The 19,787-nt window shown below is 35.5% G+C and overlaps 1 protein-coding gene across 3 annotated transcripts in view; it reads right to left on the reverse strand.

Moving 5' to 3' along the window:
* The window catches only part of ELP4 (elongator acetyltransferase complex subunit 4), a 136,082-nt gene that overhangs the window by 94,355 nt on the left and 21,940 nt on the right, over positions 1-19,787 (reverse strand). For all 3 annotated transcript variants that reach the window (XM_058864028.1, XM_058864039.1, XM_058864035.1), the window contains exons 4-6: positions 16,124-16,252; positions 11,573-11,712; positions 3,775-3,859 (exon numbers count right to left, since the gene is read on the reverse strand). In XM_058864028.1, the coding sequence (XP_058720011.1) occupies positions 3,775-3,859; positions 11,573-11,712; positions 16,124-16,252 (354 nt within the window). The remainder of the gene's footprint in view (positions 1-3,774; positions 3,860-11,572; positions 11,713-16,123; positions 16,253-19,787) is intronic.

Raw genomic sequence — 19,787 nt, forward strand, 5'->3', positions numbered from 1 at the left:
TATACATATTTTTTTTAGTAAGTAAATTCTTGCAGGTACTTTTCACTACAGAAAAGTGTTTTGATAAACTGTAGATGTTAATTTCCAACAGCTGGAATAAAGAGCAACTATCAAGCACAGCTGGCTCTGGAAATCCAGAGGAAAGGTTTAGACAAGAGGTTCCTCTTCCAAATGCTTCCTTATCCATACGGGGCAGCCAGAGCCTGGGCTGTGAGACACACACAGTCCCACGTGGCTCTGCATTTATCCACTTGTGTGTCTTACACAGGGAGCTGATCTGCCAATTCACCTCCAGTCTCTGGGGAAGCAATCCATGGTTCAGCTCTGGCAGATTCTTTAGTCTCAGGCTTTGCAGGCTTTTAGGCTTTAGCTACGAAAAGTGAATTTTTATGCTACTGGATGAAGATCAAGACAACAGAACGGGATAATACAACACAATCTTGACTTCTCTGTGTGGCATCCCCTAGGATCAGATGTTCATTTTTAAAAAGAATAGCAAAAAGAGAAGTTTTAGTCTAATATTCTTTGATTACTTCTGATCAGAGGAGATTCAGGCAATTCTTGATGTGCACTTAAGCAACAGGAAAAAAACCAGGCATTTAAGAGATCTATCTGTTTTATCCAAATATCATGGATATTAACCAGGCAGACAAAGTGTTCTACTATTTCAAAATTTCAACACAAACATACATAAAACTTACAGAAACTTTTAAAATGAGAAAACTATTTTTTCTTATAAGTAACATCCATAAGAACAACATACAGAGGAAAAAACTGTTCTCTTACTGGAGAGAGGATGACAGATGCTTATTTCACAACATCAAATCATAAGAGTAGTAAAAGATAAAGCTATCCAAACACTAGATAATATTTATCTGGCCAGTAATAGAACTTCTACCAGTATAATTCTGTCAGGCCTATATAGCCTTGACAGTTTATTACAAGACTGAAATATTAGAAAAGCTTAAGTCTAATATATTCTCCCACAACCAGCCTGCTGTAAAGGGTAGGATAACTTTTTTTTTAGATACACCACTAGATCTTTTATATTCACATTAGTCGAAGTTTGGATCTATTTTCTAATTTCTTTTTTTAAATTTTTTTTCATGTAATTTTTGCAACAGTGTTTGATTTGGCAGCAGAAATTCTGATTATGAACAATTCAGAAAACCCAACTCCAAGCCAACAACAAAAAATAACCAATCCTCCCCAACAATTACCCTGAAAGCCTCCAAAGTATACAAAAGAAATGGTGAGGAAATAGTTGCCTATTAAAGCTCTGATGTCAAACATGAAAACCCCAAGATATTCTGAAACAAAGAAGAACTATTCTATATAACTTAATACCATGATCAGTTTATGAAGGATTCCCACTTAATGATCAGCAGCAAAGAATTACTTAGAGGTTTTAAAAAGGATGTAAACTCGATGTTTGTATTTGTAGCTTATAGGTAATTCAAACTCTGATTTTCCAATTAGACTTTGGCAAAAGTGCTCCAGCCAGTGGGAACAAATAGGTTATAGCTCAGCTTTGGTCAACTTTGACTAAAATTTTCTATATTCTCATACCTCAAACAGGAATTATTGTCCTAAGGTCCACAAAGCCATGCAGGACAGTAAAAAAAATAAAATTAACCTGCAGATAGTTCTATAAAACTAATGTTAACTGTTCTAGGTCCTGGAGATGCCTAATCATTTTACCAAAGGCCTACTAAACCTCTAATGGTAGTTTTCACTAATCTTCCTAATTGTGTTAAACCATCTCTCAGCTGGGGTGAGACACATTCTGCTCAGTTTTCTTCACAACCCTCTTCAAATAAAGGAGTAAATCTAAGTATCACTGGCATATTGATGTGAAAGTAGCCAAAAATATCTGAAAGTTTTACCAATCAGGTAGAGAATTATTTGGGAGTGGGGGTGTGTACATGATCAAACTTCCCAGAAACTTTTATAATTATATATGGCAATTATACACAGGTCCAGAAGAACACAGGCTGCTCTTTACACTCTTCACACCTACCTACTTAAACAACACTTCAGAGGGCTCAGTAAACAGAACAGGATATGAAATAGCAGAGAATTGCTGAGAGATTTGGCAAATAAAAGATCCAAGGTGTGTTCTGAGTCACTGCAACGTTCAGCTCTGGACATGTCTTTAAGAAGTGTGTATTATAGACTTGTAAAATGTAAAATGTAAAAAATTTCAGTGTACAAAGCAAGGAAAAAGTGGAATATGAAAAGAAAGTAATAGAAAGCACTCCAGGAAATCATGTGCATTACCTCCTTTGAAACAGAAAGAACTACATAGTGCTAATGGCTTTCTAGATCAATAAACTGGCCTGGAAAAGGACTTCTCCAACTTTTAAAGCTTCACCTTAGAAACTTATATGTATTATTTAGCAAACATATACTGTTACATTCACCTCAGTTAAAGTTCTGGTTTTATTGACACCAGTAAGACATTTTGAAATGATTGACAAAAAGTAGAGAAAATAACAATCGGTGATGTCGAATTTTTCCTTACTTGCAAGCAAAAAAACCACCCAAATGCTGGCTCTGAAAAACCTTGATTTTCTTTTATATATATATAAAAGCAAAATACATAATATTTTATACATCAAGCAAAAGAAGCAATAAGAGGCTGATGTCTGGGGCAGGAGGCTGTTGGCTGGCTGGAGGCTGGCAGGGTGTTTGTGTCACCCAGGGCTCTGAGGCAGGAGGAGCATCCTGGTGCTGCACATGAGGATGACACATCCCTGTTGCCATGGCTACCACAGAGTGGGGAGAGGGACCTGGCAGGGACCAATGGCCTTCTCCAGACTGGCACTGCCACCGAAGGGAAGGCAAAACCCTCCCAGACATCTCTGGCAGCGCTGAGCACAACCACCGACATTTACACACAAGTGCTCGGTGCAGGTAATGTTTCTAAAAAGATGAAAAACATCTTTTCCAGCATCATCTCCCCTGCAAAAATGATTCCTAAGATATTGGACTGGTACACAGCCTTGTATTAAATAATTTCAGGCTCTTCAGTGTCTGTGCTGACTTCTACTGCAGTAACATTTCTAGTGTACAGCAATGATTACCTTTTGATTAAGCATCAATATATATAATTTATTATATTATTTCCATCAGCTCCAAAGGACTGCCATGTTACTGAATATGCCAAAGAATAACTGATAGGGCACTGCTCAAATTAGAAAAAGTCTTTCAGCCTATGTTGTTGCACTTAAGATGTTTTTGATTACCCACATTATGTTTTATGAAGAATACAGAGATTTTTGGAAGGCTGATAGGCTGTTTTGATTTGTAAATTGAAATAGCATTCTTATTTCTATAAAGATACCACCATTTAATTAATTAAAAAATTCACACCAGTTAAAATAACAATTAAAATTCTGAATGTTTAAAGGTAAATATTTAACCTCAAGAATCTTGAACAGATTATATTAAAGTAATAATCTGAAACACAGATATTGTAGATGAAAATGTGTTTTATTTATTTATACTATATTTGGCCATCCATTTATTAGGTTATTGCACAGAAAAGGCATTTTACTAATGCTGTCTTTCATTCGTTTCTCGCATGGTCCTGCATATCTGTAACAGTTAAAAACTCAAAAAACCCCTTCAAACATGAACACTATTTATTTTGCTTGCTTACTTTAGCAGTGCTTAGAAACAATTTGTTCCTTAATAATTTATGCAAGACCTTGTGTCACCTCTGAAAATCAAGAAAACAGGATTAGAGAGGAGTGTGAGGGTCTTTGGTACCTGGGGATCAGAGCCATCAAAGCCTTCCTGGGAAATGATCTTCTGAATGGACTGAAGCAGCCTTGCATAACCACTGTTCATACTCCTGTTGGTAAGAAGAAATATTTTATTTACACACTTTAATACTCTCCTGTGTGTCTCTAACAGCTGTATAAGAAATAAATTTGAGCAGATGCAGCTCTCAGTGCAAGTGTCACATAGAGAAGAGGTGTTAGAGAAGGAAAAAACCCCTCAAACTCTTGGAATAAAGTTGACATTATAAACAGTTGTGATTGCTTCATATTAACTAGTTCAGTGCTCAGACATTTAGTGAAAGCTAAAATCTCTAGGGATTAAGATAACTTAATTATGTCAGGCTCACTTACATCTAGAAGATTAATGATATAATGTATCAACTTAATGTTGAAACCATTACAGCCCAGTGCTAATCTTCTGTAACCCACAAAGATCTACCCAGTTGTTATTCCAAGTACACCTTATCAATGCCCTGATGAAGAGAGCTGACTTCCCATGAAAATTTTCACACATTTTCACTACTTTATTTGCATGACAGAAAAACTGTGAGGCAGCATTTACTCTATATATTGTTTAGAAAATACTCAGAAAAACGAAAGCAAACTGATGGCGAAAAACGGATTTAAGTAGACTTAAAACAAAATGAAAGTTCAGCAAATCATCTTGTCAGACTCTTTACTTTCAAACAGCAATTCAGGTGCTCACTTTTAAAAGAGACATTGTTATCTTCAATCCCATGGACCACACTGGGCTGGGTGTCTGGGCCTGACGTTCCTCACTGCAGTTTAAACCCTTTTATCTTTCTGCCTCCAACATTTTCTTCCACTCACTACTAATTATCAGCAAGTGCTGAGGATTCAAACCTCTTGCTGGACTTCTTGGGAAATATGACAGGTTATTTTTAAAATTTTGCCTCTAAAAATATTCTCATTTGCTTCATAATTTTTGGATGTCTGGTCTGGTGACAACTTAGGTTGGAAGGCTCCTTGAGAGACCACCTGGCCCAAATATTAATGGAATTATTCCCATTACTTTAGTAAGAGCCTAGAATGCTATCCAAGTACATTGTACTGATGAATAAACCCAAATAATCTTGCATTCATCTCTTTCAATTTTCCTGAGAAGCATGTAAGAATTGCAATGATCTGTCTTTTTGCTTCAACTCAAAAATCTATGTTTCCTTTAAGAAAACAGGTATCCACACAACCCCAACCCTCAAATATACTCGAGTTATAGACATCTACAATCAAAAAAGTCATGTGGTCTCAATAAATTTGAATTTTGAAATAATCAATGTCAAAAAACATTTAGAGATTACATTTCTCTGATATGAACACAAATGGAGTTTCCAAATTAAACTCTATTTTTCTTTCAGATTTAGTACCCTAGAAGAATACTGATTAAACTGGTGTACTTGAATAATTTAATACCCTTCATGAAATTCAGAGCTGAAAATTAACTGGCAGTATATAATCTCAAAATGGTATTTCATGCATAAAGTCTGCCTTGCTATACAAAAAAATGGAATACTTCAAATGGGGAAATTTAACTTCTGAAGTCCATCACTTTCCCAATGTTTAGTTGCAAAATAAATGGCTTTAAATGTTCTACCTACACTGCCTGGCAGTTGTCAGTTTACAGGATGAATTTTATACCCCTACAGTAGCCAAAATTCTCTCTGTGTCTTTGCATTATCACAATTAAAGAGAATGTTTTTGCCAGAGAATATATTGCAATCAAAATATTTGCCAATTTCTAATTCATTACTAACTTGTTTTTAAAAGTTAGTGGATAAGTGAATAAAATAACCAAAGCACTAACAGGATTAAAGGGTCCCAAAGTTAAAGAAATAAAATAGATCTTTAATAAATCTAACAGAAAGAGATTTGCAGCAAAGAAAGAATTTTTATAAAATTATGTAATGTGTGTGGATTTTTCAATAATGTCAAAACAGGTCTTCTTCTACCTCTTCCTAAATTATTCATGGTTTCCTTGAATTTGACCCATCTTATGCAAATAAGAACATGAAAAATATTGTAGAAACACTGTTTATAAAAGCAAGTTGCATCACCCTTCTGGCAATGTTTGTCACAATATTTAAGGAAGGAAATAAGATATTTCTTATTTTCCAATTTCTTGTCTTTTTTTTTTTTTTGGTTTTGTTACTAAACACAATTTGATTTTGATAATGAGTTTAAACAATTCCTTCTTTACTCTTTTTTTGTTTAGCACTTCAGTAATGGATAAAGCAGGAGCTGGCAAGAAGGTATCCTGGTTACAGCAAAGGCTCTGACTTCTCTGCTGATAGTTTCCAAGCAGTTAACAAAGGTTAGGTTATCAAGGGTATGACAAATAGCCTTGTTATGGAAAAGGAGACTCCATTAGGCAAGACAGTCAAACCTGTTTTATCTAAATTTACTGATAAATCTAGACTCTAGATAAATTTATTCTTTTTGTAAAGCACATCCATTCTTAAGGTAAGATTTACAAGTATTACTGAAAAACTGCAACTTCATTATTTTTGTTCCTTTAATTAGCAAACCTTCTTGTTTGGTAATTTCCCTGAAGAACAAGACTGGAAGCAGAGATAGAAAATAAGTAAATAAGTGTTGCCTGCAATGCAGAGAGTCACCAGGGAGGATATTCCTGCCTTCCTGCTCGGTACCAGCTCCAGCAGTGCAGCGACCAGGACACCACAATATCCTGGCAACAACCCCTGGAGAACAGTCAGCCCCACCACCCCTGTAAACCTGGGCTCAGCATTAGCACCAGGACAAAACTGCCCTTCCCCAACATAAAAAATGAGATAAGACACAGAAGGTTTATGGCTTATGCCTTCTTTTGGCACCACTCAGGCCCATTTACTACTTCCTTTAGGAGAACTGGCTTCACAATCTGTCTTCAATTAGTTTTTATCATGGGGAAATGAACTTCTATCCATCTTGAGTGATTATCCAAAGGGAACCCTGAACTGCAGAAAGGAGAGCAAACTGCTGTTAAATGTTATATCTACACTGGCTGGAAGATCCCAGTTTACAGAGTAATATTTTGCCCCTCTATCAAAAAACAGATATACACACACACACGTGTGAAAGCACAGGAAAGAAAAGGAGGACTGCTCCAAACTTTAAGGTGAACAAATGACGCTGATAATCTCCAAAACTCATTTTTATTTGCAAAGAAAAAGTCAGTTTTAATATAATGAGTCAAAAAATCACCTTTCTTTCCAAGACCATAAAGAAACCAAGTGCTTGTGTGGATAGCCAGAGAGGGACATATGAATAAATACACATGATTTCTCAAAAGGACCAAGAGTTTCTGGCCTATATAAAATCCCTACATCTCTGATCCTGCAAGGGAAACTCTGTAATTATCTCAAAAAAGACATTAGCTACAATTACAGAGACAGGTCACTCACTGAAGAACAGGTGAGATAAAAAGGGTTTCTTAATGTGATGCTAGAGACGTAGAAGCATGAGGATGATCTGGTCCTTTTTATAAATACATGGTTTTCATGTTAAAACAAATGTTCACGTTCAAAACATTATGTTTTCATGTTCAAAACATTATGACAAAGGATCTTTCTTATTAAAAGATGCAGTATTGTTTTTCCAAGGATTGGAAAATGTATGTTCAGTATACTTATATTTCTGACAGGTGAGTATAAGCTGATAAGAAAATTTGATACATTCCTTCTCTTGTTTATTTTCTGCTATAAATGCATAAACTGTTGTTACATCCTGGGGTGGTGAAATGAAAACAGAGCAAAGAAAGATTGTTCTTCTTGCTCCCTACCTCTTCCCAAAGGAAAGGAGGGTGGGGAAAAGAGATGCTTCAAAATTCAAGGAGGAAAAATGAAACTTAAGGTCTTCCAAAACTAAAAAATCAAGGGAAAAGTAAGGCTGGTCAAGGTGAATTCTAGATGCATCTAAACAAGTTATGGATTAAGTACATTCTTTGCGGAACATTAATTACATACAAAAGTAGCAGGTCTCTATCAGGGAAAGAGAAAAAACTCCACCCAAACAGGACACCTAGGGAACAATTAGTTTCCATCAAGATGCATGATAATTTAATCAAAAAGGTGCAATAAAAAAAACCAAACCCTGAGCTTCTAAAATCTTTCTTTAGAAGGATGAGGTTGTCACACTGCTCATGACCTTCATGTGAGAAGTGTGCACTGGGTCAGGTAAACCTTCCACGATGAGTACCTGAGAGAAGGTGCCTCTTCAAATGGCTGTTGTTACAGAACTAAAACAATTTATTTCATCCTGAGCTCAAACCATGATGCACTCTGCAACATTATAAATATTTAGAATGGAACACACAACATAAAACAACATGCAAATGTTTGGAGAAGACAGAAAAGTTCTTTCTTTTTTTTTAGCTAATTCCTAATTTTTGCAACTTTTGGTACTATAAAGGAGCATTATGTCTCAACAATAATACCACTCACTTATGGAAAACAGTGAACTAGACAGAACTATTAGTTTCCTCTTCCTCCTCAACCTCAGGATTAGTGACAAAAGCTAAACACTCTTGGATTTAAAATACCCCACAACACACCACTGCTTTTGGTCTGCCCTCCTACGCAATTTAAGGGAAAACTTCATTCAGAAATATCTTTACTGATATGTACCTTGCAAAGTATACCCTTTAGAAAGTCATTAAATCTTCTGCAAACATCTCATAATATAGAGCCTATTAATGTAAATTATTTCAATACTGAATGATCCCCTTTTTAAAAAATGCTTCCTTCTTTTGGAAGGATTTATCAACTTCCACTGTTTATTTTTTTTCAGTCTTCTTTTGATAACTAAAATGAAAAGAAAGAAAAAATTGAAAGAAAAAAATTTTTAGAGGTTTTCTGAACTTCAAGTAATTTTGGTAATTTTTTTTTTTCCTTTTTAAATTTCTTTTCAGGCTGTCAGTACTTTTTTAAGGTACCTTGGGTATGGTTCTATCTATAGTCTGAGAACCATATGCTTAAGAAATGACTTGCTTTAAGCAGAGACATTCTGACTAGCCATGGCTGTGCTCCTCGTTCACTGCAACACAGAGCAAGAGCCCAGGCTCCCAGTAGGACCTTCAGGCAATTCAAGATAAGGTCTAATACAAATTGGTGATTTCAACTGGAAGGTGACTATTGTGTGACTACTTTCTTTAAAATCATTGTCTAGCTAAGCAAGGGAACAGAAAGTTTTACTATTCTACAATATATTCAAGTTAGATTTAAAAGCCTGAAGCATTCAACTGATTTTCCAAACAATAGAGACAGCAAAATAATATCCCTTCCCTCTCCTTTTTAGAAAACTTTTAAAAATTAAATCATGCTGAGAGGACTGTGAGCTTGTTTTCATTCCTTGAGAAAAGAATGCTTCTTTCAGAATTTCATCACAGTATTTGTAAAAAATGCAGTACAGTCTGCTTGGTTTCTGTAAAAGCATGAACTCATTGAGAGCAGTGAAATAACTGGTAACATTCATACATAGTATTGGATTTAATACATCATGACTAATGTGAATTAAAGAATCATAAATACAGGGATGAAAAGGACCTCAATAAGTCTGACAGATGTTTACCCGGCTTGTCCTTAGAAATTTTCGGTGATGGAAATTCTACAATGCTCCTAACTTGTGTCTGCAAGGCAACTTCTTGTGCAAATCATTAGGAAAACATCTTCGTATTTCCAGGCTGTATTTCTGCCACTACAACTTACTGTAGCCCATGACTGCAGAAGACAGAGTTACACCCTCTGTATGTCAGCTTTTAAATTTGCTTCCATTTTTCCAACAACTTCCATTCTTCTTTTGAAGCTTTTTATCAGGGACTGTAATTTTGAAAACTTCTCCCTTCCTACCTTGTCTTAACACTGACCTAGTACAACCTTTCTAAAACAGGGAATCCAAAATCAACTATGTTTGTGGTCAGAAATGACAATAATCAAAGTTAGAAGACAAATGATCTACTGTAAAGAAAGAGACTTACACAACTCTACATTTACCACAGATTTCTAAGAGTTCACTATTTCCAGTGTGGTTTTTATTCCTCCCTGTCCCTTATGATACAGCTTTTAGACTGCATGATAATGTTTAGAATGGTGACTGGCTGTTACTTTGGGACCTGTCTTTACTCCCAACACCACAATTCCTTCATTTCCTCAGGAGAGGCTTCTTGAAGGAGACCCATGTTGAGGTGGCAGGGAAAGGAAAAGCAGATTAGCCATTCCAAACTCCAGCTTGATTTGACCACATTCCTCACCTCATCACTCTGTGCTCTACCAATTTGGCAAGAAAATTACTTAAATCCAATTTTTCTGTTAGATTTAAACAAACAAACAAACAAAAAAGAATAGAACTCACATAGTAAGAATGATGGACTTTTATCAGGCTAGCACACAAGGACAATATCAGCATTAAACAAGGCTTATAAAATCAAATGCATAAAGTCCATTTCTTATATTATACTGATGAGTTAATTTGATTTTAATACTTGAACTAATACTATACTAGCCATATAGTTAATGGAATGAGCCACAACATTCTCATTAGCTAGAGAAGAGAAAGTGAGTTAAATTGCTCAATAACTGTAACCTTGCAACCTATTAGATATTTTTATGTCCATCCTCTATTGCTCTGCCACTAAAAATTACAAATTATAAAATTAACGTAAAAACAAAGTTGGTTCAAATATTTACTATAGAAAGAAGTTCTCTCCTTTGTCCTTAAAGTGGGTTTTTTTTACACTATTACAAGAATTTACTTCACAAAGCAGTGACATTTGATCATGTAACACAGAACATGAATTAGAGAGAGACTTGGCCTTGGCTTTGCTACAGCTCTATGGAAGGTGGTTCATACTGCATCTCTTTCATGAATCTGAGGTTTGATATGAGTGCACTGCATGGAAATCAATCCCAATGAATCCCACACTGCCTCCAGGAGCTGGCCCTATACACTGGGATCTATAAAGCTAGGTATTATATAAATGATATAAATTATACTATTATATAAATCCAGTGACTGGGCTGGACAAAGAAATTGCTGGCCCAGCCTTAATGTTTGACTTGACTTGAAGTGTCTCCAAGAAAGATACAATGGACTTGTGTCTACAGGCTAATATGAGTCTTTGCTACTGTCACTCATTTCCTCTCAGTCTTCCTTAATTCACTACTGACAGACATAAACATAATAAGTTATTCATTCTGAGAAGAGTTTGAATAGGAAATGTTTGGTAAGACATAATTAGTGATTGTAATTTTATTCACAGTATATTGTGTTTTCCTTAGGAGAAGCTGTAGGATGTAAGAAGCAAAAGCACATCATAAACTAATCTGATCTAGCACTCTAAGCTATGTAGGTCAAGGATGGCCTGTCTCCTAAGCCCTAAAAACTGCAGCTATTCTTTTAAGACTGAGAGCCACCTGACAAGCCCATCTCTGAGCTCAGGGAGGATTCTCATCCAGACAGGAATAGCTCTCCCCAGTCCCCACACTCGGCTGTCACTAGGGCTGGGCTGAAGCAGCTGAACTTAGGCTGACAGCTTAGGCTGTCCTAGTAACGTCTGCCTTGATTGTCACTGCCAACCTGCTCCCTCCCCCAGCTGGGAGCAGAGCTCTGAGCTGTCCCTGTGCCACTCCAGGCGTGTGGCACCACGTGGGACCCATATCCCAACTGCTCCTGACCCCCCTCCATCACCACAGCGAGCGCCAACACAAAAATCTCCTTTCCTGCCAATACGCAAAATCTATTTACACACAGCAGAACAGTGGTATGAAACTTACCATGCCTTCATTTTAGGCTCGGAAGACAATTCTTCATGGAGGTAAAAACTGTGCCATTTTACAGACTGACACAGTTCTGGAGACATTTTTTTAGAAACATCATAATAATGGCCAAACTTTGTATACGTTGTTGGGCTGGCCTGTGGAAACAACAATACTGATTACAACCTTAAACTATTACCTGTCAAAATAAAGTAATTAACTAGGAATAATTTCAAACCTCTGGTTTTTCCCAATTCAGCTTAAATTAAAGCTTCAAGTACAAAAACATTATAATATTTACTAAGTTTTCATTCCCCCGTTGTCATCATTGAATGTGAATTTTTCACACAGAATTCAACCTTTACTCTGCCAGGTTGGAGCACCAAAGTGCAGCCAGATAATTAAAAGAATGTATTTTTGCACATATTCTAGACAAATGACCACAAATTTGCAAAAGCCAAGTCTATGAGATGGGCAGAACATCATATGTTCCGCCTCTTAGATTTTTCAGTCTCTGACAACTATAACTATACGGTGCTACAGAAATATTTTCAGCTCACCTGGAAAATGTTTCCCTTTATTTAATAATCAGTGAAAAAACCAAATTATTGCATCTTCATAGAAGTGATTTTTATAGAAAAATAGAAAATAGTTTAAAATTATTTTTAATTCCTTGAAAATTGAATAAACAGTAGGTTAAGCATTACATGCAATAACTACGATTTGCCATAATGAAGACACGTTTTCCTCAGATCTTAATTTTGGTATATAAAACATCATAAACCAAATTGAACATATACCTGGGCAGGAAAAACACATTTTGAACATGTTGTACATAGTAAATAGAGGAAATAAATGCATCTGATTGTTCCACATTAATGGAATTCAGAATAGAACCTGCAACCTTATTTGAATTATACATGTAAACTTAGCCTCTCCAACACCCCAGATTATTATAGCATAAGAAATATAAATATAAAATATAAATAGATATAATAATAAAATATAATATAAATATTTATATTCAATATTTATATTTATATATAAAGATAGAAAATATTCAAGCAGATACTATTTTACCAAAAGTTTATTAAACTGTTAAGATTAATTAGAATGATTTGATTTAAGGTAAATATTTTGAAATTACTTGACTAATAGTTGTTAGGCCTGGTCAGTTATCAGAGAATATCAACAGTAACAATAACGCAATAGTTTTCTGAGAATAACCAATGAAACCCAAACTTTTAATTAAAAGAAATAATTAGTTTTTAATTTAAAAAAACCCATGGAATTGCTTATGAATATGTAGTCATCAGAGGCATGCCAGTTTTACAAAAAAAAATAAAAAGTGGAAAAGCACGTTCTCTAAATCAGTGTATCACTTTATTTGTCAGTATCTGATTTTTAAAGCAAGCAGTTCAATAAAACAAAACATTCTATCAAAATTTAAATATTTTTATTGTAAAATGTAACTTTATTCAAAACAAGGATTCTGAAAGCAATTTAAACAGGGGCTGTTCTTTGGCCTATAATCTATTCTTTATCCGGATTACAGATCAGAATGTTTTTACTGCAATCTCTGCCAGAGCTCATCTTTTTATTGTGTACTTCCAAGCCCCCTTAATGTTTTAGAAAGGCCTTGACTAACTGAACTTTGATCTGATGTCTTCATTGAGAAAAGCTCCAGGTTGCCCATTTCAGATGCAAATCCTTAGTGAGGCCCAATAGAGTTTAGTAAAGACAGCAAAAAAGAAGAAACAAGAAGTTTCCAGGATCCTCTTTGAGAATCCTGAGGCACATTGGTGTCCTTAATCCACCCCGCTGCATGGATTAAGGTAGGTGATAACCTCTCTTGGTTCCAAAGAATGAGCACAGCGCCTACAAACTGGGTGGAGCCTGGGATTTGGCACTAATAAACCCCCATAAAAGCCATAAAAGCTGGGTCCATGTCAGAGGGTCCTGAATAGGCCTCAGTGTCCCGCATTCCCAGGCTTAGCGGGAAGCTCGCGGAAAGCCTACCTGAATCAAGTAAGCATGAATAATCTGCCTTAGCACAGCGCCCAGCACACACTCGCCATCCCTCTCAAGTTTGAGCTGATGAATTTATCAGCGGGCTGGAGGCTCAGCTCTTTCCCAGATTCCTGTTTTGCACAAGGAGAAATACGCTAAATTGTCAGCGAGCAAAGCGCGCTTTCATGCGACCGTCTGCTGTTAATGTTTCTAATTGCAATACTAATGTGCTAGAAATCTCAGATTTAGGATGAATCAAGGCAGAAAATTGATTTCATGCTGTGACAGTTTATATATTGCCCCAAGAACATAAGCAGTTCATTCAAAAAAAAAAAAAAAAAGAAGAAGAAGAAAAATTCACACTGTCTTGCATTGCAAATCAGACTCTCCATATAATCAAAAGTTTAAATTAAATTCACCTCTGATACAGATGTAAGTAACAAACTGATAAAGGCACATCAAGCATAACAAGGCCTTTCACTCCAACAGATTTCTAATAAATCTTCTATTTTTTCCTGATGCAAGGTATGTGCAATATGTAGAGAGAAACTGTGACAGCTGTGAAGTGCACTAATACAAATACTATGCATTAGAACAAAAATGAGGTACCTGGCTAATCTAAACAGGGTCTAATAAATGGAAAGGGAATATCTGAACTACCCATCAAAACCTATTGTTACACAGTGACCAAATTAACCATCAAAAATACCACAAAGTCATCTTTTGCTCAGCATTCTTGCTCTGTGTTTAGCCAGAGAATGGATAGAAAAGTTTCTGCTACCATGGTTAGAGTTCTAGCAAAAAACAAAGCTAATTTTTCTCTTTCACAGTTGAAACTACTTGACATTAGTTTTGGAAAATGCACTGGCATATTTGTTCAATCAGTTTGGAAAATATGCCTTGAAATTTTATTCAACATTGGATTTTACCAGCAAAGGAACATTGAAAGAAGGAATCACAACCAAAGTTGTTCATTAAATTATTAAATTAAATTAAATTTAACTAAATGTATTGTTATGGGTAGGAAGGCAGTATCAGATTTTTCCTCAATGGAGTATAATCACCAATCCAATTAATATAGAACACAGACAAAATTTTTTGAAAACTTCAGTACAAAATATCAAAAATATAAATTTCAAACCAATTTTTCACCAATTAAAATGTCCTGAGGAATTTTAAGTCCAGGTAGTTTAAGACTGATACTTTTGTGTGGTTTAATTTTTGAATAAATTTAACATACACACAAAAATATTGTACCTCAATCATTGAGAATGATCAAAAATTCAAAAAGCAACAATAACAAGGGAAACTCTCCCCAAAAGACTGACCATCTTATTCCATCTTGTATAATCAATTTGCAATAATTAAGGGCGCATACATCACGCATTTTCAAGAAATATTACATTAGTGGAAGAAGTGTTTACTGCTATGAAATTAAAGATGAATGCACACCCAACCAAATTTTTTAAAATAATTTTTCTATTTTTTTAGAACATCAGAATACAATTTGTTAACAACATTCAATTGTTTTCATATCAATGTACAAGGAACTCTGCTAGATTTTAAAACAGACAAATTATTTTGGGGATGGTTCAGAGTGGCACAGCAAGCTCCACAATAATAAAATTGATGAGATTATATGATTACCCTGGAGGCTGTTTGATTTGGCATGTCACCATATATAAGTCTTTTCTGACACAACTATATAGCCATGTCTGTGCAATTTCACAGAAAACCAAACATGCCAAGCCTTGTAAGATCATTTTGTCACATTCCAATTATGTTTTTAAGAATACAGCTGAACTTACTAGGCAGGTATGACTACATCTAAACCAGAATTTAAAAATTCAGACTAAAATGTATAGACAAAACCAGGATTTTATTCTGAATTGTCAGAAATGCTGTAATTTTGTTAAAGATTGGATGTGCCACTGGATTAAATAAGAAAGTGAGAAAGTCACCAGCCATGGGGGATTGATTATTCACAAAACACTAACAACTGTAAACTCTGAAAGACTGACCACTGAGCTTCTTTCTTACATTGTCCCTGCACAGTGATTAGTTTCCAGTGACAGTGAAGCTGATATAATCTCAAGTGCTTGCTTTAGTTGTTATGCACATGGATAAGCAGGTCAACAGCTTGCTCCAACACACTACTTTCACTGCAGACACCTAGTAAGTCGTGCTGATTAAACCTACTTAAGTAATTTGTGTACAACTAAATTTGGGCCAAGTCTGTAAGTGAGCACATTATCCAAACTTTCATAAAAAGCTGTCTCAATTTAATAATACTCATTGAAAAATCCCATGGAACTTAATTTTTTTTTTTTAATTTTAGAATTAATATTGCCTATACTGAGTTTTAGAGTACCTGCAAACCCTCAAATTCCCTCTCTTTTTGTATCACTAGTAATTAAAACATTCAGTGGTGTTGTTTTCCCTCAAGAGGCAATCCTGTAACAATACCCATTAGGAGTTCTGTTGTCTAGATTCTACTGAGAATAATTTGCTTCTCAAATTAATTTTGAGTGCAAGAGGAAAGTAAAAAATAGTTGTTACCTCCATTTTTGGTAAATTTTGGTAGCGCCAGGCTATTTTCATAGAATCCTGAGAATCCTCAGACTTTGCTGCTGCTTCATCTCCCAATTCCTTCCCATAGGTATCATCAAGCAAAGGGGCTGGAAGTTCCTATAGGTAGAAAGCAAAAGAATGTCAGCTATCTACAGCAGAAATGGCAGTTCAGATTTTTATCCACACCCCCCTCCAGCTAGATCATACAGTTATCTGAGTATAATGGGAAGCTGTAAAATCTGTAACAAAGCCTGATTAAAATAACTTCGGAAAGTGAAGAGTTTCTTCTGGCTCCACTAATACTGAGCAGGAAAAAACCCCGTGCAATTGTAATTGGAAAAATGAATTCTAGAAGTAAAAGAAAGAATGCAGAATGGAAATATCACATTTTATGCTCTACTTCATCTTGAGCAGGACCCATATTCCTTTTCTTTGTAATCTTTCTTTAAAGGTTGATCTCCTAAATTACTCCATTGCTGAGAGCAGGCAAGTTCCCTGCATAGCAAATTTAAGCCTATTTCGACATAAGATCTTTGTCAGCTCCTGTAAATCTTCCAGAAGTATCCAACAGACCACAACAACCTACAGACACCAGCTGAAAGCCACTCTAACAGGATGGTTTGAATTTTCTCTTCTGCTAACCATCAGGCATGATATCTACCCAAGATGGATATCTCATGGACACAAACACAGGAAAAGAAGGGGGGAATACTTAATTCTAGATTTTTTTGATGTTTCTAATGTACACTTTCTGCCTTTGCTGCATTGCTGAAAAAGCAAACACCACATGATGAATTCAGAATTCAAGCAATGGGCTTCTACACCTACCGGAGAAATAAAGTGCAATGAAGTTTTCTGATCCAACTTTATCACACTCATCCCTGTAAGGTGGAGAGCACAGAATCTCTGTCTGCTTAAAACAGGACAAAACTTAGGTCAAAAATGTGTTTTCATTGAGCAAAGACTCCTGAGGAAGCACTGTCACATGCCTCAAGGGTTAAACTCACATAGAGCTAGCCAGTATCTCTATTAGAGACATATAAAAAGCAGATTTGAAAATTTTAGAAGAATCTCGATTCAAGGATGGGACACACATCAATCACTGCCCACAGGCAGGGCTTAAACACATCCATTTTGGGTTTAAACACATCCATTTTGGGTTTAAACACATCCATTTTGGGTTTAAACACATCCATTTTGGGTGTAGTGTTACACTTACTTAATATTAAAGAACACAGGAGAGAAAAGCTGTATATGGTGTTATACATAAGCTTACAAACAATACATGCTTTGTTTCTTTTGCATAAATTAATATGGCATCTATAATTATTGAAAAAAAAAAAAGATTTCAGATAGTTGCTTCTGTCTCTTTCAGGTGTTGGCCACTAAACTCTCTGAGGCAGCAGGCAATGGAAGTTATGAAAACTTTTATAACTTAATAAAGTTGCAGAAATAGAACAACTGTATCTATGTCTTTCAGCAGCTCAGCAAAAGACACAAAACACACATTTTAGCAAGTTATTTTATTTATTTTGCTTTTACAAATGAACTGTAAAAGCCTGGAAATGACTGTTCATGAGAATGATTATGTACAGTTATATTTTCAGATTTCTTACACCTTAAAAAATACACTTACATACAGTAAACTCATTACTATGGTTGTTAAAATTAGGCTTTCTGGGTAGGAAAGCTATAAGAAAATGAAAATTTTGATTTAGTATTTACAGTTTTCTTTAAATTTACAGATTTACAGCTGTTTTAGTAAAAAAAAAACCAAAAAACATTACTTTAGTCAGAGTTCCATTACATCTACCCAGCAAGAAAGCTTTCAAATCAAAGATTTCTGACAGATAGGACAAAATGAAAACAGAACACTGTACTGAAAGGTTCTGAGAAAGTATAAGTACAAAGTAGAGCTGACAAGCACCCTGATGCATTTCACATAAATGCAGACACAAATCATTTGCATTGACTTCTAAAAGCATTATATAAAGTATTTTTCTTAAAAAAAAAAAAAAGAAAAAAAAGAAGCTACTTTGGATTTTTAATTTTATAACTCAGCTATCCTCAACAGATTTAATAAATTTTATTTTCCAGATGAAGTGTTATTTTGAAAACCCATACTGAACAGTTAACCCATTGTACAAATTAAATTTCCTCATACAGTTATTCATAGATTTAAACTACCTATCATAAAAAGGTCTTTCTTTTTCAGTGAAGAGCTGCTGAGACTTGATTACCTCCAAAATATTCCTCAATTAATAGCAAAAAAAAACCAAAACCAAACCAACTTTCATTTAAAAAAGTTTTGCAAAAAAGTAATTTGGAGGCCCAAACAACATTCCCAGGTCAACTTGCTCCCAGGTAATTTTTTGTTGTGGTGAATAATCTGTTTTTTTCTGAAAACAAGCACCTGCCAGAGCTCATGAAATCTTGCTTAAACATTTCATCAAACTCCCTGAGCTTGCTCCTGTTTCAGACACCACCACTAAAAAAGAATTTGCTACCTCACCCTGCTGTAATGTTATTGGGCAGCTTTTACATCATCTGTAAAACCAAAAGCCAGTAAAAGTCATATTGTACAATTCTCCTTCCTGGAGGCAAAGAGGAAAACATCAGCAGTATTTCTTAAAGCTATTTAATATTTTTCTCCCATAGAATGACTGCAAATGCCTGTCATTTGTGCTGCTGGTTCATTGTTTTTATGTAGTAATTGGGAAAGTCAGATTTGAGACAGGGACATTAACTACATAAATTTGTGTGTATTTTACACATCAAATATATTTTATGCTGAAAAAAGAAGAGAGGTTCTCCAAGTATTATTGATGAAGTATAAGCTGCTTAAATGTAACACTGAGAAAAAGTTCCTGCCTTCCATTTAGAGGACAAAACCTTCTTCCATGGCCCTGTGTGGCAGGGAGACACCACAAATCCCAGCTGCTGCCACCCCAGAAAGTCACTCCAAAACAATCACACACACACACTATCAGTGCAACACAATTAGGCACTGTGGTGTGTCTTAACTGCTGCTAAGAACGAAGCAGATTAAGAGATCAAGGAAAAATGGTTTCACCTGAAGCTGATAAAATATTTTGGTTGCCAGAGATGAAAATCCACCTAAGTATTCTTCTGAAACAGCCTTTTTTTTTTTTTTTTTTTTAATTTTTTTTGGCCAATATAGCTTGCTTTTAATTTCTAGCACAATAGTTTTTATTTTGACAGAGTAAAAAACAACTTCTGACAACAGAAAGTGATTTAAACATGACAAAATTCACACAAAGCACCACGAGAAAGCCATGACTCCATCATGAGCAGTGAGCACAAGCATCAGTTTAGGTTTGGTTTATGCTGCCTGGTCCCTTGCTGTCCCAGGAGCACCCAAAGAACTCTCTGAGACCAAGAACAACTCTTGTATCCTAAACTTCTTTTCCAAAATGTCTTTGCTTAATAACTACTATGTTCAGATGATTCTCAGATGTACCAGGTTCTTGTCCCTGAGCAAGAATCAAGGGACACTGAGATTTAAGACATTTCTGGGGCTACTACATCTCACAGCCACGAAATTTTTGTTGCCAACACTCTTCTCTAAAGCAAGAATTCTGAATCATAATCTTAAATGTGGTGGTTGTGAACTACATGGCCTCTGAGGAGG

The sequence above is a fragment of the Poecile atricapillus genome, chromosome 1 (assembly GCF_030490865.1).
Source record: "Poecile atricapillus isolate bPoeAtr1 chromosome 1, bPoeAtr1.hap1, whole genome shotgun sequence".
Taxonomy (NCBI): Eukaryota; Metazoa; Chordata; class Aves; order Passeriformes; family Paridae; genus Poecile; species Poecile atricapillus.